A 23,236-nucleotide genomic window follows, 5' to 3' on the forward strand; every position below is an offset into this window, starting at 1 on the left:
CTTTGTCTCATCACTCTGTCTCTGTACCACTCTACCCGACTGCTCCAGAGTTTGAATTTTATCCTTAGAGCCCCCCCCCCCCCCATGGTGATTTGCTTCCAGGGGGCTCTGGGAGCTTAGAGGGAGGGGCTGCTTTACTGAGCATCCTTTCCCAGAGCAGACTTTGAGCTGGCCTCACCTCCCCCTTCTCACGACTTTTTTCGGGGGGGGGGGGAGGGGGGCTGCCTCCTGACCCAGGAAGCAGGAGCCGGGGAGGGAGGGAGGGGGCCAGGGAAGCTAAAGAAAGAAGTCCTCCGGCTCGGAGGGGCCAGAATGTCTCTTCCCTCCCCCCGTTCCCGGGGGGAGCAGAAGCCCGGTTCTGGGGGAGGGGACGGTTCTTTTAGAGTGCCCCCCGCCTCCCCCCAGGAGCACGGCCAGATTTAGGTCGTGGGAATGAGCAGCGGCGGTCAGTCTGTGCCAGGGGAGGCCGGGGCCAGAGCTGGCGCGCCCCCCTGGCGGGTCTGCCCCCTCCGCTTCCCCAGCTTGGAGCCCGATGGGGGAGGGGCTCCGGAATGGGGGGGGGGTGCTGTTCAATGGGGCTGGGGAGAGGTGTATCCAGCCGGGGTCATAGGAACCTGCCGCTGGCTGCTGAGCTTGGAAGCGGGTGCCCGAGGCTGGGTGCGAGTTTGTGGGGAGCAGGGACTGCGTGTGAGTGTTCCGGTGAGCCTGGAGCTCCCCCGGGGAAGCGCGGACCTCCGACCTCCCCGCTCCCGGACCCCCACCCTCCCCCTCCCGGACCTCCGACCTCCCCCCTCCCGGACCCCCACCCTCCCCCTCCCGGACCCCCGACCTCCCCGCTCCCGGACCCCCATCCTCCCCGCTCCCGGACCCGCGACCCTCCCCCCTCCCGGATCCCCATCCCTCCCCCCTCCCGGACCCCCATCCTCCCCGATCCTGGACCCCCATCCTCCCCCCTCCCGGACCCCCGACCTCCCCCCTCCCGGACCCCCGACCTCCCCCCTCCCGGATCCCCATCCTCCCCCCCTCCCGGACCCCCATCCTCCCCGCTCCGGACCCCCGACCTCCCCCCTCCCGCGGCAGGCGCTCGCCCTCTCCCTGGTGCTGAACATCAGTCCTGCACCCCACCCGCCCAGACAAAGGAGGGTCTCGGCTCCCTCCTCCTCTCCCTCCAAGCGCCTCCTCCTCCTCCCCCTTCTCCAGGCTCTCACACCTAGCCATCCCTCATCTCTGCTCTCTCCTCTCAGGGCTTCGGTCCTCCCCCTCCTCCCTGCCCCTCCCCACCTCCTTCCTCTCGCCCGCCCACCTCACTTCTTCCCTCCTCCCCAAGCCATCCCCTCTTTTCCCTCCTCCCTGATCCCTCCCACCTGCCCCTCTTCCCCTCCTTTCTCCTTTCCCAGCTGCCTCCCTCAGCTTGGTCCTCTCCCTCCTCCGTTTTCCTCCCAGCTTCCTCCTCCTTCCCTGGCTCTCCTCCCCTCTCCCGGTCCCTCTTCCTGCTTTCCTGCTCCTCTCCCCCCCCTCCTCTCCCTTACTCCCCTCCCTCTCTGTCCCTCCCCTCCCTCTCCTCAGCGCTCTCTCTCTCTCTCTCTCCTCTCTCTCTCTCTCTCTCTTCTCTCTCTCTCTCTCTCTCTCTCTCTCTCTCTCTCTCTCTCTCTCTCCCATCTCTCTCCTCTGGCTTCCTCTGTCTCTCTCCCTATGTCTCACCCCCTCTTTTGATCTCCCCCAAATCACTCTCCCTGTCTGTCTCTTGCTGTCTGGTGGAGCGTCGTGACGGGAGAACCAGCAGGTAAGAACCCCGAGCTGAGGAAGGAGGTGGAGTGGGATGGGGGGGTTATGGTCACTTTGGGGGAATCCGGGCCCCTAGACGGGCATTGCTGGGGAAGGGGGGGTGTCCAGGACTCGTCCATTCGATGGTGACTGAGTCCCCCAGACTGCTCTGTGAGGAGACCGGGCCCTCAGCTGGTCAGTCCTGGGAAGGGAGGTCTGAGTGAGCGAGCTGTGTGCTGGGTGAGGGAGACATGGGCTCCCAGATCTGCCGCTCGGGCCCCCTCCCTTCGGGGAAGCGCGATTTCTTGGGATTTGGGGGCGCCGAATCCATCTTCCCTCTTCGTGCTTGTCCATCGCTCTGTTTCTGCCACTCCTGTCTCTACTCTCTATTTTCCCCCTCCGTCTCTCTGTCTCTGTCTCCATCTCTCTCTTTTTTCTCCTCTCCTCTTTTTTCTCTCTCTGTCTCTCTCTGTCTCTCTCTGTCTCTGTCTCTGTCTCTCTCTCTCTCTCTCTCTCTCTCTCTCTCTCTCTCTCTCTCTCTCTCTCTGTCTCTCTCTCTCTCTCTCTCTCTCTCTCTCTCTCTGTCTCTCTCTCTCTCTCTCTCTCTCTCTCTCTCTCTCTCTCTCTCTCTCTCTCTCTCTCTGTGTCTCTCTCTCTCTCTCTCTCTCTCTCTCTGCTGTGTCTCTCTCTCTCTCTCTCTCTCTCTCTCTCTCTCTCTCTCTTTCTTTCTCTCTCTCTCTCTCTCTCTCTCTCTCTCTCTCCTCTTTCTCTCTCTCTCTCTCTCTCTCTCTCTCTCTCTCTCTCTCTCTCTCTCTCTCTCTCTCTCTCTCTCTCTCTCTCTCTCTCTCTCTCTCTCTCTCCTCTCTCTCTCTCTCTCTCTCTCTCTCTCCATCCCCTTCTCCGTCTCTCCCTTCTTCCCCCCAGAGCCTGGTAAATCCCCGCCCACACACTCATCTCCACCCCCGCTTGCGGAGGCGGATTTCAGGAGGGAGGGGTTTGAAACGCAGGGGCCCCCAAGATGTTCCCACTACCTGAACTCACGCCATCGGCAGATGGAAGGGTTTCCGTCCTTTGCTCCTCTCCCCCCTCCCCCCCAGTCAGGTCTGCCCGCGAGTCCTGACCACGGTGTGACCTCCATCCCCCCACCTCTGGGGTCTGGGGGGCGGAAGCCGAGGGCCCTGAGGAGACAGTGAAGGGGGTCTTCAGGAAGCAGCTGTTCTCCTGCCCCCGAGCCGGGGTGTCCTTCCTCGCGTTTGCCCGGACGGTTCATGAAATCGAACTCCTGCCACAGCTTAGGTCGATTAAGAGGGGGTCAAGAAGCTGGGGGGCAGAGGGCAGAGGCTGGGGGCGGCGGCGGCCGACTGGCCAAGTGTCTCTCAGACTGGCGGCTGTGTCCCTGGCGGGGAAGCCTGTGGTCACATGGAGCTTCGTGCACGGCTGACATACATATGTGTGCATCTGGGTATCCTATAAGGCGGCCATGGAGTTGTGTAACTGTGTGTGTGGGGGGGGGTTGTGCACCTGCCCTGGCTGTGCTAGTGAATGTGTGTCTGTGACTGTTTGTGACCAAAGTTGGGCATGAACATGGTCGGCTGGGGGTGTGTGTGTGTGAGTGTGAGTGTGTGTGTGTGTGAGTGTGAGTGTGTGTCTGTGTGTGAGGGTGTGTGTGTGTGCTGGGGGGTTGTGCTCCTCACACCCACAACTGGCAGGCCCAGCGGGGCGCAGGTGACGCCTTCAGGCCACAGACCCCCAGACACACTTTCCCTCGGCTGCCTCCGGCCTGACACACACACACACACACACACACACACACACACACAGACACACGCGTGTGCCCGTGGATGCACGGACGCCTGGAGGGAAGAGGGGGCTCCCTTCCTGTCCCCGGCCCCGCCAGCGGCGCAGGGAGCCCGGGAGAGCCTTCCCGACAGCCCCCCACAAAGTTGGGAGGCCCTGGCGAGGAGAGGCCGGCCAGCGCTCGGATTGAATGACCTGAACCCGCCGGGCGGGGGCGAAGCCCTGCTCGGGTTTCAGGTCGCTGTCAGGGATACCTCCGGCCCGGACTCCGGGTGGCTGCGAGGGGCTGGCCAAGGGGGGGGGGGCGCCGGGGAGCCCCCGCTCTGCCTCCGGGAAGTCCCTCCTGCCAGTCTGGCCACCCTCCCTCCTGCTGCAGGAGCAGGGGGGCGATGACTCAGGAAGAAGGAAGGTGGGACGTCATGAGCGGGGCGCCGAGGGGAGGGGGAGCAGACGCGCCGTCTCCGAGTGCTCAGGGGACACCTAGTCTTGGCCTGGCCTCCCTCCGCCCTCCTCCCCCCCCCCACCAGCTTTTAATAGTCAGGAATTGGTTGCCATGACAGCTGGGAGGAGGTGGGAGCTGCTTCTGCCTCTTGTGCCTTGTGCCAGGGCTGTTACTGTCCCCGTTCCCTTAGCCCAGAGGGGTCCCGAATCACGCCCCTGGGGGAGCGTGGGGGAGGGGAGGGAGGGGGCTCCGAGCGGGGGTCTGGGTCTCCCCCCACTCGTGTTCCTTGGCTCTCTGTCCCTCGGCGGCTCGGTCTCCCTTGGGCTCCCCTTCCTGCTTTCTCGGGGTCTCCCCCTCTCTGGCTCCCTCACTCCATCCGTCTGCTCCGTCCCATCCTCGGGTCTCCCTCCCATCCCTGCGGTCCCCCTCTCTCCCCCCCTCTCCTGGGCTCCCTCTTTTGTGCCCCTTCCATGGAGGGCTTCTGGGTTTCCTGCTCCTCCCTCTGGTTCTGAGAGCCCATCTGCCCGTTTGGGAGAGTCCTCCTCGGCCCGAGAGCCCGTGGGTGAGGAGAGGCTGATTGAGCCGGATTCCGTTCCCTAAGCTCGGAGGCCAGGGAGGACACTTGCTCCCCCATCTCCTCTCAGGACCGCGGGCTTGGGAAGAGGCCAGACGTTGCCTCCTCTGACTCCCCGCGAGGGGATCTCTGGGGCGCCTGGGTCCCCATCCCTTCGCCAACACCCTCAGCCCTCCCACAGCCTTCTCTTCTCGGTCTCTTCCTGCAGCCCGGGCGCTCCCTTCGCCCGCCTCTCCATGGCCCCCTCGCTAGCTCTGGCCGGGGCCGCCCTGCTGGCAGGCGTGGTCCCCTGCTCCGGGGACACCCCCGCCTCGGCCTCCCCGGCGCCGACCTCGAGCCCCAATGCGAGCCAGGAGAGCAGCTGCCCGGGCTCCACCCGCTGCCAGCCCGGGGTCCTGCTGCCCGTGTGGGAGCCGGACGACCCGTCGCTGGGAGACAAGGCTGCCAGGGCCGTGGTTTACTTCGTGGCCATGGTCTACATGTTCCTGGGAGTGTCCATCATCGCTGACCGCTTCATGACCTCCATCGAAGTCATCACCTCCAAGGAGAAGGAGGTCACGGTCACCAAGAGCAACGGCGAGACCAGCGTGGGCACCGTGCGCATCTGGAACGAGACCGTCTCCAACCTGACCCTGATGGCCCTGGGCTCCTCGGCCCCCGAGATCCTGCTGTCCGTCATCGAGGTGTGCGGCCACAACTTCCAGGCTGGGGAGCTGGGGCCGGGCACCATAGTGGGCAGTGCCGCCTTCAACATGTTTGTGGTCATTGCCGTCTGCATCTACGTCATCCCCCCCGGGGAGAGCCGGCGCATCAAGCACCTGAGGGTCTTCTTCGTCACGGCCTCCTGGAGCATCTTTGCCTACATCTGGCTCTACCTCATCCTGGCCGTGATCTCGCCCGGGGTGGTCCAGGTGAGGCGGAGGCCCCCCGACCGCCCCCCCTTGCTGCCCCCAGCCCTTTTGCCTCTCCTCGCTGCTCTGCCTGACGCCACAGCATGTGGATCCGAGGACGCTCCCCTAGATCTGTGCTTCGGTCCCTGCCCTTACCCTGCAGCCGGGTTCCCCCTCCCTCTCAATTCCCGATCCTGAGCCCACCATTTATAGGCAGAAAACTCGGAGCCCACATTTAGAGAATGCCTTCAGACTTTTGGAGCTGGGGGGAGGGGACATCCGAATCCTCTATAAGGGAGATGGCAGGAGGCCAGGAGGGGAGAAAGAGCCCTGGGGTCCTGAGGCTCCCCGAGGCTCCCCGGGCTGGCGGGCTTATCCAGACAGAATAGCTTCATTTCACTCCCCTTTTATTGGCCCATCCAAGCAAAGAGGGCTGGGCCCTAGAGGAGGAGGAATGGTAAGGAAAAGCACTAGACAGACAGACAGACAGACAGACGGGGGAAGGGGGCAGAAAAAGGGGAAATGAGGGAGACACTGAGGGAAGAGGATGTGGAGAGAGGGAGGAGGGACAGCCGGAGACAAGAGGGAGCACTAAAGAGCCAGAGCCAGAGGAGGAGGAGGAGGAAATGGAGGGATGAGGGAAAAAATGGAGAAAGAGGAAGAGTGACAAAGACCGAGCAGGAGAGATGGAAGGGGAGGGAGGAGGGAGAGAGAGAGAGGGGGAGCAGGGAGGGGAGCCAGGGGCGCAGGAGCGGCCTGCGGCTCTCCTAACCTGGCTCTGCCCCCCCTCCCCCGCTGTGTTGGCCCCCAGGTGTGGGAAGCCCTCCTCACTCTGGTGTTCTTCCCCGTCTGTGTGGTCTTCGCCTGGATGGCCGACAAGCGCCTACTCTTCTACAAGTACGTCTACAAGCGCTACAGGGCGGACCCCCGAAGCGGGGTCATCATCGGGGCCGAGGGCGACTACCCCAAGGGCATCGAGATGGACGGCACCTTCGTGGGGCCGGACCACCACCGCGTGGAGGCCGGGCTCGGGCCAGGCCCGAGCCCCGAAGACCGGGAGCTGGACGAGAGCCGGAAGGAGGTGATTCAGATCCTCAAAGACCTGAAACAGAAGCACCCCGATAAAGGCCTGGACCAGCTGGTGGGCATGGCCAACTACTACGCCCTCCTCCACCAGCAGAAGAGCAGGGCCTTCTACCGCATCCAGGCCACCCGCCTCATGACCGGGGCCGGCAACGTGCTCCGCAAGCACGTGGCCGACGCCTCCAGGAAGCCGGCCCTGCTGGACGGGCCCGAGGAGGAGGAGGAGGACGGGGCCAGCCACATCTTCTTTGAGCCCAGCCTCTACCACTGCCTGGAGAACTGTGGCTCCGTCATGCTCTCCGTGGCCTGCCAGGGCGGGGAGGGGAACAGCACCTTCTACGTGGACTACCGGACCGAGGACGGCTCGGCCAAGGCCGGCTCGGACTACGAGTACAGGTGAGTCCCCCTGCCCTCCCGGCCCCTCGGACCCAGCCGTCCCCGAGCCTCTCCCGGGCTCCGGTCTGCCGTCGGGCCCCCTGCCCAGCTCCCCCGTGCCACGCTCCGTTCTGGGTGGGTGATGTCGGAGCTGGGGTGGGGAGAAGCTCATCTGACTGGGGGAGAGTCATGGTGACAGATATTTTTAGGGTGGAAGAGGAATTCTGGTAGCTAGGATCCTGTGTTCCCAAGGGACCCCAGCCCAGTGCAGAAAGGGGTGGGGAGGGAACCTGCTTGAAAAGGCGGATTATTTCATAAATCAGAGCCCTTTCTTCAGGTGGGGAGTCCTCGTGAGGAAACCCCTTCCCTGCTCCAAACCACCACGCTCTGTTCCACCGCTGGGGGGCTCCGAGGTGACATCACTCGCTCGGGCCCACACAGCCAGGATGTGTGAGGCGCGGGACTGAATCCTTCCCTACCTGAGTCTGGGAACAGCCCCTAGTCTCTCCTAATGACCGCCTCGTTAATGAAAATCAATGTCTCTGCATCCGTCACCAGTGGGAAGCACCCCCTTCATTGGGGACCCGGAGGACCCGGGCCTGTGCTCTCATGGCCACCGGGGACTCCCCGATGGGGGGGCGCTCTCCTCCGGAGCAGCTCGGCTCTCCCCCAGAGGGTCTCGTGGCCTTCAAGGCCGGCTCTGCCCCGAATACCCCTGCCCTCCAGGGAGTCTGCTTCTCATGTGACTGCTATCTGGGGCGTCACCAAGCCCAGGGAGCCCCGGACTGACTCTTGGAGAGGAAGGGAGGGAGCTTCTGTCTCCCTGGGGAGAAGGGGCTTCGCCTCAGCCCCCGCGAGGAAGCTCCGAGACCTCTGTGGGCCAGGAGAGATCAGCCCCAGCGAGGGCTCCCAGCAGCTCCGGGAGGGTTTGGGGCAGGGAATTGGGAAGACAATCCCGGCCGGGGAATCTGCCAGAGTGAGAATGCAGAGGTGGAAGGGAGTGAGCCGGTGCCGTCAACACCTGGGAGCTGGGAGCCCCTCGCCTTTCCTCCCCAGTGAGACTGGGGGGGGGGCTCAGCCCCAAGCTGCTCCTTCCCAGGCTCCCCTAGACCGCGAGGCACTCTGGGTGCTAGGTTAAGACTGCGGGCCAGATGCCTGACTTTGGGCCACTTGGAAAGGGAGGTTGTGGAGGGCAGATCCGGGGTCCAGGGCCGTGGGCTGACTCCTGCCCGTCTGGTTTTCTCCCACGGCTCTCCCGAAGCGAGGGCACGCTGGTTTTCAAGCCCGGGGAGACCCAGAAGGAGCTGCGCATCGGGATCATCGACGACGACATCTTCGAGGAAGACGAGCATTTCTTCGTCCGGCTGATGAACCTGCGGGTGGGGGACGCCCAGGGCATGTTCGAGCCCGACGGCGGCGGGAGGCCCAAGGGCCGGCTCGTGTCCCCCGCCCTCGCCACGGTCACCATCCTGGACGACGACCACGCGGGCATCTTCACCTTCCAGGACAGGCGGCTGCACGTCAGCGAGTGCATGGGCACCGTGGACGTCCGGGTGATCCGCAGCTCTGGTGCGCGGGGCACCGTCCGCCTGCCCTATCGCACCGTGGAGGGCACGGCTCGCGGAGGGGGCGTCCACTATGAGGACGCCTGCGGAGAGCTCGAGTTTGGAGACGACGAGACCATGTGAGGGGCCGGGAGCCGAGGGGGGTGGGGAAGGCTGGGACTGAGGGTCCCGGGGGGCCAAGGGGATTGTGCTTCTAGAGACAGGGTGCCTCCATGGGGAGCAGGGGATGCCCGGGATTGGGCAAAACAGGGGGAGAATGCTGTGCTGGCTTTGGGCCAGGGTGGGCCGGGTCGCTGGGAAGAAGGGCCCAGGGGCCATTCCCATGCAGAGAGAGTGTTCTGGCTGGGGACGGGACATCATCTCCCTTCGCTCTCTCTGTATCCTCTCCCCTAATTAGCTGTGTTTGCCAATAGGCCCCACAGGGGGCCAGCGAGTGACTCACTGCAGGATGGGCTGGCAGAGGGATGGAGATGAAAGGAGAACAGAGAGGAGAAGGGAGGGACTGAGGAGAGCATTGGCCCCCGGCGAGATACAGATGGCAGGGACTGGAGGGCGGTGGGAGAGAAAAGCCGGGCCCCAGGTGGCCAGAGAATGTTTTCGGAACCGTTGGCAGGAACGGGAGGACTTCCTGAGGTGGATTCCCGAGCCCAGCCCCTTCTCCCCGCCCCCTGAAAACCCCAAATACAAATGTACAGGTTTGGTCCAGATCTGTGGCTTCGTCAACATGAGGGAATTCCCAGTGTGGACATTCCCTCCACAGATGTAGGTCAGCCGTGGCTTAGTCTTAAGTCACTCAACAGCCAGAATGTGTCAGAGGTCATCTGAACCCGAGACTTTCTGACCCCAGGGGCCCCTCTGCCCAGCATTCCAGTGTGCCTCTCAGAAATGCACAGCTCAGGGCAGCTAGGGGGCGCAGTGGAGAGCACCCCAACCCTGAAGTCAGGAGGATCTGAGTTCAAATCTGGTCTCAGACACTTAACACTTCCCAGCTGTGTGACCCTGGGCAAGTCACTTAACCCTGATTGCCTCAGGGAAAAAAATGCACAGCTCCATGTGTGCACAGGAGGTGAGATCCTGAGAGAAGTGTCCAGAGAGACCTAGACCAGGAAGATATGGGAGGGCAGGGGGCGGGGCAGCCTGGGTCGAGGAGCGAGAGATGTGTGCCACTGTGCAGCGTGATGCTGAAGCCCTTGGAGACACCCTGCCATGGGGAGAATTCCTGCAGGAGCCTCTCTGCTCCTGCTCTCCACCCTTCTCTTTCTCTCTCCTCCTCCCTTTCTCTTTCCCCCATCTTTTTCTATGTCCTTCTCCATTCTTTCTCCCCCATCTCTTTTTCGGCTTTTCTCTTTCCCCATTTCTTCTTCTGCTCTCCCTCTCCTCCCTCTCCTTCTTCCTCCCTCCCTCCCTCTCTTCCTTTCCCTCTCCCTTTTTCTTCCTTCCCCCCCTCCCCCCCTCTCTCACACACATGAACATGATCACGCACACACAGACAGACTCCATCCATCACTTTCCGCCCTCGCACTACCACTGAGGAAGCTGCCAGCCCTTGCCTTCCCTCCCTCCACCCTCCATTCCAAAGACAGAGATGGAGCTGGAGCCCTCCCAGCCGCTGCCTGAGCCTTCTGTTCACAGATCTGGGCAACAGGGCTCCGTTCCCCATCCTCCCCAGCAGAAGCACCGTGCTCCAGGGCTCCCGTGTCACAGACAAGGTGGCTGCAGGCATAGATGCATAGAGACAGAGGGAGGATGTCACCGAGACAGGGAGCCCAGGAGCGGCGTTCTCAGGAAGCCCGGATCTTGTTAAACTTCGCACCTTCCTCCTATTTCATGATCCTGGCCCTTCTGTCCTCATTCACCCTGGGTGTGTGCGTGTGTGTGCGTGTGTGCGTGTGTGTGTGTGTGTGTGTGTGTGTGTGTGTGTGTGTGTGTGTGTGTGTGTAACAGAGAGATAGCGAATGAAAGGGGGAGACAGAGAGACAGAATAAGAATGAGACTGTAAGCCCAAAACATATATGGTTAGAGGCAACAGAGTCTAAGAGGAGAGCCCAGGGACCTGGGTTTGGATCTGAATGCTGCTCCCTAATAGCTACGTGACTGGCCAAGCTCCTTGACCTCTCAGAACCTCAGTTTCTCTTCTGCAAAATGAAGGCCTTGGATTGGATGAGTCTCCTTAGCTGTGAGAATCCAAGCTGCTTCGGGAATCTGGGTTCAGCACCTTGGATAGCCCCTCCCCAGCAAAGAGGGATTTCTGGGGATAGCTTCCCCCGTCCCCACTGCAGGAGTTCGAAATATTTAGGAGGGGAAAGAGGAGGTCCGAGGGGGGAGTTGGGTGGGGAGGGGAGTGGGGAAGGATGTGTTTATGTGTGGGCATGTTCATGCAGCTCTTGTAAATCTATGGCAGCCTGTGGATTGTTCGCATTGAAACTTGAGTCTCCCTCAGCACAGGGCCCTGGACACCTAGTTACTCTGCTTTAGTTGAACTGACCTAGCAGGCAGGAAGGCGCAGCTGCACGGGCTGGGCCGGTGACTGTGTTGTGGAGTGCACGTGACGTGGCTTTACAGTGCTGTGAGCCTGTGGTGAGAGCTTGGCTATAGCCCTGTTATAGCTGAAGATAAAACTCAAAGATAGATCTGTATACACAGGGTATACCTTAGAGTTACATCTTCACAGAAATCTCTTTGTATACCGCATATCTTTGAATTATATATTTATATATATATATACTGTATACCTCTGAGTTATATATTCAGATAGATCTCTTTACACAGTGCCTATCTGTGAGTTATATCTTCATATATATGTATATATATACATATATACATGTATACATATATATATATATATATATATACTATATACCTTTGAGTTATATCTTCAGATAGATCTGTATATACAGTGTATAACTTTGAGTTATATCTTCATATATATGTGTGTGTGTGTGTATATATATATATATATATATACACTATATACCTTTGAGTTATACCTTCAGATAGATAGATACAGTGTATCACTTTGAATTATATCTTCATATATATATATATATATGTATATCTATACTGTATACCTTTGTTATATCTTCAGATCTGTATATACAGTGTATATCTTTGAGTTATATCTTGAGATACATATATATGTGTGTATATATCTATATCTATATCTATATACATATATATTGTATACCTTTGAGGTATATTTTCAGATAGATCTGTATATACAGTGTATATCTTTGAGTTATATCTTCATATATATATACTGTAAAATTTTGAGTTATATCTTCACATATATATGTATATAAGTATATATATTATACCTTTGTTATATCTCCAGACAGATCTGTATATACAGTGTGTGTCTTTGAGTTATATCTTCACATATATATATATGTATCTAATATTCATATATATACTATATATCTTTGAGTTATATCTTCAGATACATAAATATGTGTGTATATATCTATATCTATACACATATATATTGTATACCTTTGAGGTATATCTTCAGATAGATCTGTATATATAGTATATATCTTTGAGTTATATCTTCAGATACATGTATACATGCACACACACACACACACACACATATATATATATATATACTGTATAATTTTGAGTTATATCTTCATATATATATACAGTGTATGTCTTTGAGTTATATCTTTATATATTTATGTATATATGTGTATATATATATACTGTATATCTTTGAGTTATATCTTCAGATACATATGTGTGTGTGTATATATATATATATATACTGTATAATTTTGAGTTATATCTTCAGATAAATCTGTATATAGTTATATCTCTGAGTTATATATTTATATATATATATACATATATTTTATAGTATAGCTTTGAGTTATATCTTCAGATAGATCTCTATGTATGTATGTGGGTATATATATATTGCATACCTTTGAGTTATATCTTTAGATAGATCTGTATATAAATGTTTATCTTAGAGTTCATATATATATATATATATTGCTTTATCTTCAGATATATATGTATATGTGTATATATATATATATATAGTATATCTTTGAGTTATTTCTTCAGATAAATCTGTATATATAGTGTATATCATTGAGTTATATCTTTACAGAGATCTATGTTATGTATATACTGTATATCTTTGCATTATATCTTAACATAGATCTGTATATATACTGTATATCTTTGAGTTTTATCTTCAGATAGATCTATATTATATATATACTGAATATCTTTGTGTTTTGTCTTCAGATAGATCCTTATATATAGTGTATATCTGAGTTATGTCTTCAGACAGCTCTCTCTCTCTCTCTCTCTCTCTATATATATATATATAGATAGATAGATAGATAGATAGATAGATATAGATAGATACTGTGTATCTTTGAGTTATATATTTGCATAGAACTGTATATAATCTTTTGAGTTATATCTTCAGATAGATCTATATTATATATATATATATATATATACATATACATATATACTGAATATCTTTGAGTTACGTCTTCAGGCATGTAGATATAGATATAGATATAGATATCCTGTATGTATTTGAGTTATATCTTCAGATAGATCTATATATTATATATAGTATATTTTTGAGTTAAAGCTTCACAGAAATCTGTTTATATAGTGTATATCTTTTGAGTTATATCTTCACATAAATCTGCACATATGCTGTATACCTTTTAGTTCTATCTTCAGATAGACCTGTATATCTACTGTATATATAAACTGCTGTCTGCAGTGTGCTTGCTGTATGACTGTGCTGATGTATGGCTTTGCTTGACAATAACAACTATTTCTGTCAAGCTTTAAAGTCTCCAGAACACTTTTATAGACAAAATTTCATTTAAGCATTCGAATAGCCCTGTGAGTCAGGTACTACATATTTTACATATGAGGAAACTGAGGACAGATTCCATAGGATCACAGGCATGGAGGTAGAAGAGACCTCAGAAACTATCTAGACCAATTCCCTCATTTTACAGATGGCAAGAGAAGCTGTTGGGGTAGTTAGATGGTGTAGTGGTTGAAGGACCTAAGTTCAAATCCAGTGTCAGACACTTAATACTCCCTAGCTGTGTGACCCTGGGCAAGTCACTTAACCCCAGTTGCCTTGCAAAAAAAAAAAAGAAAAAAAAAAAAAAGAAAAGAAAAGAAAAGAAAGTAACGTGTTAAGTGATTTGCCCTGTGTCATCAAGGCTGGATTTGAAGCCAAGTCTTTGGATTTTAGAATCAACTTTCTTTCCATTTACCACAGTTGGCCAGGGTCACACAGCTCATAAGTTATGGATGTGGGATTCAATGCTTTTAAGTATTTGCTGGCACAGTGTCCATCATTATTTTCCCTATGGCTTTTATTGTTGTGTGACAATGTGTTGAGCAGCCATACAACTAGTGCCAGTACTATATGATTGGATGTCAAGGATGTGTAGTTGTATCAGTTTTTGTTTATGAGTTGTCAATGTTTTCTGATAGTATGAGTCTGTTTTATGTGCTTTGTGTCTGTCACATGCTTGTGTGTGACTGGAGTGTTTGTGTTGGGGCCTATGAGTATGAGGCAGCTTTCTATCTACTTCCCTCCCTTCCCAAATCTGAGTCCAGTTTCCATGGTGATGGAGATGCTGAAGAAACCAATGAGTGTACAATTAATCCCATGAAACCCAGGAACTGTTAGGGGTGGGTCAGAGTCAGGATTTGAACTCCTAGGAGGAAGCACTAGAGACTTGGAGGGAGTCCCCAACAGGACTCAGATTCCCCACTTATGATCAACATGGAGTCCATCCTTTGTCTCTCTCTCCCTTTTCCAACCAGGAAAACTCTCCAAGTGAAGATAGTAGATGATGAGGAATATGAGAAGAAGGACAACTTCTTCATTGAACTGGGGCAACCCCAGTGGCTGAAGCGAGGGATCTCAGGTGGCTGTGGCTGTGGCTGGTCTGGTGGGTAGGGGAGGGTCAAAGGGACTGGGTTAGGAGATGACAGACAGGGTTCTCTTTAGTAACTGAGTGAAGGAAGACATAGAGGGATCAGACCTGGGAGGGTGGTTAGGAGAACTATTGGTGGGCAAGGATCTCAGGGGGCATGAAGAATCAAGGAAGGAGGATGGGAATCTGAGAGGAAGAGGAAGGATTAAGGTACCCTGGAACCAAAGAAACAAATATAGGTCTAGTAGTTTCTATCAGAACCACGGACAGTGCCCAAAGCTGTTCTTTTCTGGGTAGAGTGGGTGGAATAATGGATGGAGTGTTTGAGAAAGTGAATTGTCTCTGATGAGACTCAATTAATGCCCTTTCTTTCTCTGTCTCTCTGTCTTTCCTTCCAGCTCTCCTGCTCAATCAGGGTATGTAGGCTTGGGTGACAAAGGGCTGAGACTGGGAGGAGGGCAGAATTAGGACAGATTAGGTCAGGATTGGTTAGGGTCATAGTGAGATTTAAGATTTGTGCTTAGACTGATTAATCTAAAGTTAGGGTCAGTTTCCGGTTCAGGCTCAGAATGAATAGGAGATTGAATCTAGGTTTTAGGTTGGGGTCAAACTTTGACTTTAAGTTAGAAGATCAAAATTTGCCTTAAGTTAGGGTTGGTCTTTCAGCTACTATCAGGGGTCAAGGTCAGATTCATGGTTAAAATTAGTTCTGTGTTCTTAAGGTGCAGTGGATAGCATATCCAATCTTGGAGTCAGGAGGACCTGAGTTCAAATCTTGCCTCAGATATAGCTGTGTGACCCTAGGCAAGTCATTTGACCCCAATTGTCTTCAAAAAAGAGACTATATTGACTTAATCAAGCATGAATTATAGAATTTTGCTAATTGAAATTGGAAGGGGCATCAGTTTGAGTCCAGATCAAGGTTAGGGTTGATATTTGTGTGATGATGGCATTCGGGTCAGACTTAGATTTAAGATGTAACTATTAAAGCGAGGTTTCAGATTTGATCTAGATTATGGAGGGAGTCCTAACTCAAGATGAATATGCTTTAGTGGTGAAAATGAGCCACTTTGTGGCTCGAGGTCAACCTCAATCTAGGCTCTCCTTCAGGTGAGGATCTGGAGATGGTTTGAAATCTTAGCCTATGACACGATACCGTCTGGTTGAGGAGAGGAGGCTTCCCCCTTCCCATCTTGCCAAAAATCTTCTAAGTTGGAGAGGCCCCAGGAGCTGAGTGTGGGACTCATTCTGGGAAGCTATTAGAGCTCCAGAGAGGGTTTTGTGGGGTCAGAAAGATCCAGAGGCTTTGAGGAGAGATTCCAGCAAAGGCCCCAAAGGACAGAAAAAAAGGGGAGGAGAGGAGGGGGAAGAAAGAATGGAGCCTGGGATATTTGGATGCCATCCTGAGGGAGCAGAAGGGAGCACTGTTAATGAGCTGAGAGAGACTGAGGTTAGCACTGGGCCCTGGTGGCTCTGACAGTCAGGGGTTAGGACTGGGCTCTGGTGGCTCTGACAGCCAGGCCAAGGGATTATCAGAGGTTTCCTGATCACCCTCCCTGGGGCCTGAAGCAGACATGCCTTCCCAGAATCTAACCTTCATCCTTCACACTGCCACCGAATCCCCCATCCCTCCCTGCGACCTGTCCCGTAGGGGATGGAGACCGCAAGCTGACTGCAGAAGAAGAGGAGGCTCGGAGAATTGCAGAGATGGGGAAGCCGGTTCTGGGGGAGAACTGCCGCCTCGAAGTCATCATAGAGGAATCTTATGACTTTAAGGTGATGGATGCAGGGCCTGGAGCCCGGGGACAAGGGGTAGAAAAGCAGGGAGGCCTGGGAGTGAAGGGGCAGAAGGAGCCTGGAAGGGAGGCCACCAGCCTGGCTGCCTCTATCAGGACCACGGAGAGCGCCCGGAGTCACTCCCCTTCTGGTCCAAGCTGGAACTTGTGGGGGAAGGGGGGACTGAGCTGTCGGGGACCAACAGGATGCCTCCCTTCCCATAGAACACAGTGGACAAGCTCATCAAGAAAACAAACCTGGCTCTCGTGATTGGGACCCATTCCTGGAGGGAGCAGTTTCTAGAAGCTATCACTGTCAGCGCAGGTACCGCCTGCACATCTTCCCCGCTTCCTTCATGGTTACCTTAGCAGCAGGAAGTGGATAGAAACATGGGGAGAAAGGGGGAGAGAGACAGAGACAGAGAGACAGAAAGTGAACGAGAGAGAGACAGAGTGACAGAGAGAAAGAGGCAGATAAGAGAAGACAGAGATGGGAACAGAGACAGAAAGTGACAGAGACAGACAGAAAGACAAAGAGACAGAGAGGAAGAGAGAGAACAGACAGAAACAGAGACAGAGAGAGAGGAAGAGAAGAGAAAAGGAAACAAAGAGACAGAGAGCAGAGAAACAGATTGATAGAGATAAAAAGAAATAGAAAAACAAAGAGGTGCAAGAAAAAACACAGGAAAGAGGAGAGGGGAGAGAAGGCAGAAAAGAGACAGGAAGGGGGGGGGTCTGAGACCCGGAGCCTCCCGAAGCTCTGCCTCTGTCTGCTGTTCCCGCGTGCTGGGGCCTCCCTCTGGTCCAGATCTGAGTGTGGGCCTCGGGTTCTCTCTCTGCAATGAGGGACGGGACTTGCTGTGGCTCCTCCTGGATCTGACATTCTGTGAGTACAGACAGAAGGGGGGGCCGAAGTGGGGGGGCCAGCCAGGATAAGGGGAAGGAAGGATCGGAGGAAGGCTTGTTGAGGACCGGAGCCTGGAGATGGTCAGGAGCCTGGTCCGGGAGAGGGGGCCGCCTGCGGCAGTAGCGTCAGGGTCGGTGCTCTTCCCGCTTGTCCCTCCTCCCCCTCACTCCTCCCGGGAAGGCTTCAGAATGGCAGTATCCCCCTCTGACCTCGGGACCAGGGAGCAGCAGCCCCCGGGACGCCCTGATCCCTAATCTCCACTTAGAGAGACACTGGGATTAGCGAAAAAGCAGTTTATGGGACCCCCGCGAAGGGACCGGAGATCCCCGAAAGGAGCCGGCCTCGGTAGAAAGCAGGCGGTGGGGAGTGCGGGCGAGGCTCCCGGAAGGGGCTCCGAGGGCGGGAGACAGGAGGGCCGGGGGAGGAGGGGCGCTCCGCAGCCCGGCCTCGTGTGAGACTTGTCCCGCCGCCTAGGGGACGAGGAAGAGGAGGAGGACGGGACGAGGGAGGAGCGGCTGCCCTCCTGCTTCGACTACGTGATGCACTTCCTGACCGTCTTCTGGAAGGTGCTGTTCGCCTGCGTGCCCCCCACTGAGTACTGCCACGGCTGGGCCTGCTTCGGGGTCTCCATCTTGGTCATCGGGCTCCTGACCGCCCTCATCGGCGACCTGGCCTCCCACTTCGGCTGCACCGTGGGCCTCAAGGACTCCGTCAACGCCGTGGTCTTCGTGGCCCTTGGGACGTCCATCCCGGGTACTGGGGGGGGGGGGGGCCGGGGCGGGCTGAGGCTGAGGAGGGCGGGGGCGAGGCTCCCCGGGGGCTGACGCCCTCTCCCCTCCCCCGCAGACACGTTCGCCAGCAAGGTGGCGGCCCTGCAGGACCAGTGTGCCGACGCCTCCATCGGCAACGTGACGGGCTCGAACGCCGTGAACGTGTTCCTGGGGCTGGGCGTGGCGTGGTCGGTGGCCGCGGTGTACTGGGCGGCGCAGGGCCGGGCCTTCGAGGTGCAGGCCGGGGCGCTGGCCTTCTCCGTCACGCTCTTCACCATCTTCGCTTTCGTGGCCGTGTCCGTCCTGCTCTACCGCCGGCGGCCGCACATCGGGGGCGAGCTGGGGGGCCCGCGGGGGCCCAAACTGGCCACGGCGGCGCTCTTCCTGGGCCTCTGGCTGCTCTACATCCTCTTCGCGAGCCTGGAGGCCTACTGCCACATCCGGGGCTTCTAGGCGATGCCTCCGCCCCCGGGCGGCCTCCCGCCCCGCCCGTCCTAAGGATCTATGACCACACCGGGGCTGGGGGGGCCGGCCCAGTCCCGGGGAGCTCTCCCTCGTGCCCAGGAAGTACTGCCACCCCTCTGGAACCCCGCCGGAAGGCCCGCCCTCGCCTCCGGGGACCGGGCCTCTCCCAGGCGGCCCCTCCGCCTCGCGGCCTCCACCCCTGCGCCCCAGGAATACCGCCCCGCCCCAGGGCCGCCCCCGCAGGGAGACCTCCCTGCCTCCGATACTGCCAGGCCGCGGCCTCTGGCCCGCCCCCCCTGACAATCCCGTGTCTCGCCCGCAGCTCCCAGCGCCTCCTCCGGGCCCTGCTCCCCTGCCAGCCGCCTCCTCCGGGAGCGCCGCCGCCTTTTAGTCTTCTACTGCCGCCCCCAAGTCTTCTGGGGACTCGCCTTCGGAGAGTGCGTCTGATGGCTCCTTCCCCCGCTTCCAAAGAGTCGTGGCCCCCTCTCAGCAGCCATAGCCCCGAGGTTTGGGGGACCCCTCCTGGGCAGCCTTCTTCGGCGCCCCCGGTCCCGGGGCTGCCCCGCGCCTTGCGCCTCGGGACTCCTGGGGCTCCCTCCCTCCCACACCCGTGGGGGCCCAGGGGTCGGGGCTCCGGGCCCCCAGACTCCTCATGCCATCTGGGACAAGGCTCTTTTCCCCTCGAGGGGATCGAGGGGGCCCTCCTCTGGCCCCGGTCCTGCCCAGGCCAGGGCGGGACGGGAATGACTCCGGCCCCTGGACACCGGGGAGCGGAATGCCCTTTGCGCCTGCGACTTCGAACATTCCAGTGGCCCCTGCCTGTCCTGCTCCCCCTGGCCCGGCTGGGAACGGGAGAGGGGTGCGGGGGTGGGGGGTGTATATAGTGTGGGGCGGGGTGGGTGGGAGGGCTGCATGATCGGGAGGGACAGAATGCTGCAGAGGGAGGGAGGGAGGGAGGCCTCCAGGACTGTCCCCCTCCCTTGTAATCAGGGCAGGGGAAGGGGTCAAGGAAGCCCAAAGACAGGGCTGGGACCGGAGAAGACCCCCCTCCATTTAGAGGCTCCCTCCCTGAAAACTGTCCTCAAAGAAAAACCAGAGGGCCAAAAGGGACCAACGCTACCATACAGCCAGAGCTGCCATGTCCCTGCTACCGGGGGTGGGGAGGAGGTCCTGTTTTTAACCTTAACCCTGGAGGCTCAGTGTCTGTCGGTCTGCATTTTCTTACTGTGGATTTTGTTCTACCCCTCCCCAAGAACTCCGGGCTCAGACAGCCCCTAAGTAGCGAGAGGGGAGAGTAGGGGCGGGAGAGAGGGCTGCCTCTGGCTTCTCTCTGCTCCCGTGCCCCACCCTGCCTCCCTCCCTCCCCCTCTCTGTGATTTCTGCAAAAGCTGACATAAAACTTTGGAATTCTGCCTGTGAGGTGCCATCTTTGGGGGGCGGGAAAGAGGAGGGCAACGATCAGGAAGGGACGCCCAGGAGCCTCTTTGGGCCGCACTCCTAACCTTTATCCTTGACAGGAAAGAGGGAGCTGGAGGTCCAAGTCAAGGCTACAAGCCCCGGTAGAGACCCCCTTCCCCAGCCATACCTGCTCCCATCCACGGTTTATCCGGACGCCCCCGCCTTCTAGAAGCCATGTCCACCTTCTGACTCGGTGCACCACTATCGCTATTTGCACTCAGATCTCACTAGCTGCAGCCAGCCCATTAGAGGGGCCCACATGTCAAAATTTCCCATCTGCTCCCAGCGCTCCTAGAGGCTCCTGTTGGTATTCAAGGAGGAAGAGCAGTCTGGATCACCCTGATTCAAGCCCTCATCAACTCAACTACTGCGATGGCCTCCAAATTGGCCTCCTGGCCTCCCCTTCATCCATCCTCCTCACGGTGACCAATAAGGCACAGCTCTGGTCAAGTGTCTCACACTCCCATGGCCCTCTCAGATCTAGGACCAGGCTTCCATCCCTCCATCTGGCGCTTACAGCTGGCTCCAACCCACCTTCCCACACCCATCTTGTGACGTGGGCTGAGCTGCCCAGCTTTCCCCCCTCTCCAGTCTCGGTGTCTCTGCCCTGGCCCTCCGGGCACCCCTCCATCCCCCCACCTCCATCATGGGAATGCTCTCCTGCTCGCCTCCAAGCTCAGCTTCAAGGCCCGTTCTTGACTGTTCCAGCTGCCAGCACCCTGCCCCATGACCTTCTATTTATTGTTCAGGTTTTTCAGCCTCAAGGAGCACATTGCCTCCCCAGGTGGAATGAAAGCTCCTCGAAGGCACTCTGTCCCAGGGCCAGCTCGGGGCCTGGGCCAGAGCGGGCTCCGGGAGCTTCTGTCTGGCCATTGAATTTCCTCCAGTCCCACATCCATTCTTCCACCTTTGAATTCTGAGCCAGGGAACTGGAGCAGCAGTGAAGAAAAGCAGACTCCAAGACATCCCTGCTGCCCAGTCATACCCCTGCCTCTACCTGATTTCTCTCTGGAATAGGGCCAGCCACTGGGGGACCGGGGGTTCAGTCAGGGTAGGGAAAGGGAGGCTCCACTGGTGCTCAAGTTGGGGCTGGAAACTGGAGTTTCATCCCAGCATCAAGGCAGACCGAGCTCTGCAAGGAGCCGGATTCAGGTTAGATTCAAGGAAAGCCTTTCCCAGAGGGAGGGAGGGAGGTTGGGGGCAGACACTGGCCCCCCTAAGATTCCATTCCCAAGGCTGCATTCCCTCCCAGCCCACAAGAGGGCACTTGGACCACAAGAATCAGGGAGATCCGTGTGCTCATCGTGACATCCCATGCCTTTTTCTCAATCTTCGTCCTTGTGGAGTTCTCTACTGTGCTTCTGACTCAGTTCACTATTTTCTATCATTTTCAATTTAACAAACATTAAAAAAAAGTTTCTATATACAAAGTAGAACAGAGGATTATGTGTGAAAAATTATATGTGAATCTTTATTATGTGGAGCTTGCTTTTTAAAAAGGATATAATAAATCCTACTTGTAACTTTCAAAGTGGTCCTGTTTGTGATTCTTTCATGACTCCTTTTCCTTTCCTTTTTTGGTCTTTAACCCAGTTGGTCTCCATCTTGTCTTTAATACTCTTTTCTCAAGGCTTTTGTGACACTCTCCTCTCCCAGTTGTCCTGCGTGATTGACCACACTTCCTTGCGTCCACTTCATGACCGATAATTGTGGAAATCTCCCAAGACCCTGTCCTGAGCTCATTTCTCTTCTATAATCTCACTTGGTGATCTCATCGCTCCCGGGGATACAATGATCATCTCGATGAAGGTGACTCTTAGATTTACTCGACCCACTCTACTAATAATCTCCATCTGGATGTCCATCTTCAATTCAACATGTCCAAAACCGAAGCCATTGACTCCCCTCAAAACTTAACTCTGCTCCCCAACTCGTTACTGTTGAAGGTAACACCATCTTTCTAGTCAGCCAGATTCAAAACCCAGATGTTATCCTTGACTCTCACCCCGTCCAATATCCCATTAGTTATCGCCATCCTATCTACTCACCAACAACTTGGCTCTATCCCCTTCCGGTCAGTCATCAAGGACTTGTGATTCTGTCTTTGTGATAGCCCCCCTAAAAGCAGTCTTCTCGTCTGACACTGAAGCTAGCTTGCTACAGAAGCCTGTGGATTGATTTCCCTACTCCACTCCTTCCTCCATCAACTGTCAAACTGATTTTCCCAAACTGCATCCTCCATTAAAAAAAAAAAAATCCTAGCAGTTCCCTGCAGCATTGAGTATAAAATACTCTGATTGACTTCCAAAGCCTTTCATTACTTGTCCCCTTCCCACCTTTCCAATTTTCTTACACACTGCTCTCCTCCAAATTTGAGTTAGAATTTCTGATTTAGAAATTCTGAATTCCTTGCTTTTCCTCTTACAATACAATCCATCTCCAATCTCATCAATAATCAAAACATTTGATACAGAGAGGTAAAAAAAAAATCAAGAAATCAGAGATGAAAAAAAGAGAAAAAAAGTTCTAGACAGTTCTAGATTTTCAAGAAGTCCCAACCAAATAAATAAATAAATAAATATGCAAGATCAGCCCTAAGAGAAGCCATCTGACCATTGAAGGATGAAGCATTGGGGTTTTTTTGCCCATAAAACCAGCTCCTGGTTATAATATTAATTATATTAATCTCATCTTTGACCTTCAGGATATTCAATATGATGCTTAATTGGGAATTTTTAATATGTTATTTTTCTAGTTTTTTTTTCTATTGTGTGCCTAATTGATTGTTCTAATATTTCTCTATTTTATTTATTTTTTTAAGCTGAGGCAATTGAGGTTAAGTGACTTGGCCAGGGTCACACAACTAGGAATTGTTAAATGTCTGAGACCAGATTTGAACTCAGGTTCTCCTGACTGTAAGACGGGTGCTCTATCCACTGTGCCATCTAGCTGCCCCTCTTTCTCTATTTTATTGATTCAGAATACATCTTCATACAGTATTGTTGTTGAAGTGTATAGTGATCTTCTGGTTCTGCTCATTTCACTCAGCATATTGATGTAAATGTTTAGAGATATAAATTTTCCCTTACGTACTGTTTTAGCTGCATCTCCTAAGTTTTGGTTCATTGTCTCATTGTTGTCATTCTCTAATGAAATTACATCTTGTTTCTATGAATTGCTCTTTGACCCACTCATTCTTTAGGATTTATATGATGTAGTGCCTAATTAATTTTAATCTATGTTTTCACATTCCTTTGTCAAGTATTATTTTTATTGCATTATGGTCTGAAAAGGATGAATTTAATATTTCTGCTTTTCTGCATTTGGTTGTGAGGTTTTTACACCCTAAATTTGTGAACTTTTTTGAAGGTGCAATGTACAGCTGAGACAAAGGTATACCACTTACTATTCCCATTCAGTTTTCTGAGGTCTATC

At 54.4% G+C, this 23,236-nt stretch overlaps 1 protein-coding gene across 2 annotated transcripts; it reads left to right on the forward strand.

Annotated features, from left to right (window-relative positions):
• The first annotated feature begins 1,660 nt into the window (after positions 1 to 1,660).
• SLC8A2 (solute carrier family 8 member A2) lies at positions 1,661 to 19,194 on the forward strand. 2 transcript variants are annotated; one of them, XM_074306926.1, is made up of 10 exons: positions 1,661 to 1,783; positions 4,786 to 5,488; positions 6,279 to 6,946; positions 8,187 to 8,609; positions 14,314 to 14,441; positions 14,825 to 14,842; positions 16,078 to 16,202; positions 16,427 to 16,526; positions 17,583 to 17,861; positions 17,955 to 19,194. In XM_074306926.1, the coding sequence occupies exons 2-10, from the start codon at positions 4,814 to 4,816 to the stop codon at positions 18,329 to 18,331; spliced, it is 2,793 nt and encodes a 930-aa protein (XP_074163027.1). In that variant the 5' UTR covers positions 1,661 to 1,783; positions 4,786 to 4,813; the 3' UTR covers positions 18,332 to 19,194. The 2 variants fall into 2 exon arrangements, with proteins under 2 accessions (XP_074163027.1, XP_074163028.1); XM_074306927.1 differs by having other exon boundaries at positions 14,314 to 14,417.
• The last annotated feature ends 4,042 nt before the right edge of the window (positions 19,195 to 23,236 follow it).

This window comes from Sminthopsis crassicaudata, chromosome 3 (genome assembly GCF_048593235.1).
Source record: "Sminthopsis crassicaudata isolate SCR6 chromosome 3, ASM4859323v1, whole genome shotgun sequence".
NCBI classification, from domain to species: domain Eukaryota; kingdom Metazoa; phylum Chordata; class Mammalia; order Dasyuromorphia; family Dasyuridae; genus Sminthopsis; species Sminthopsis crassicaudata.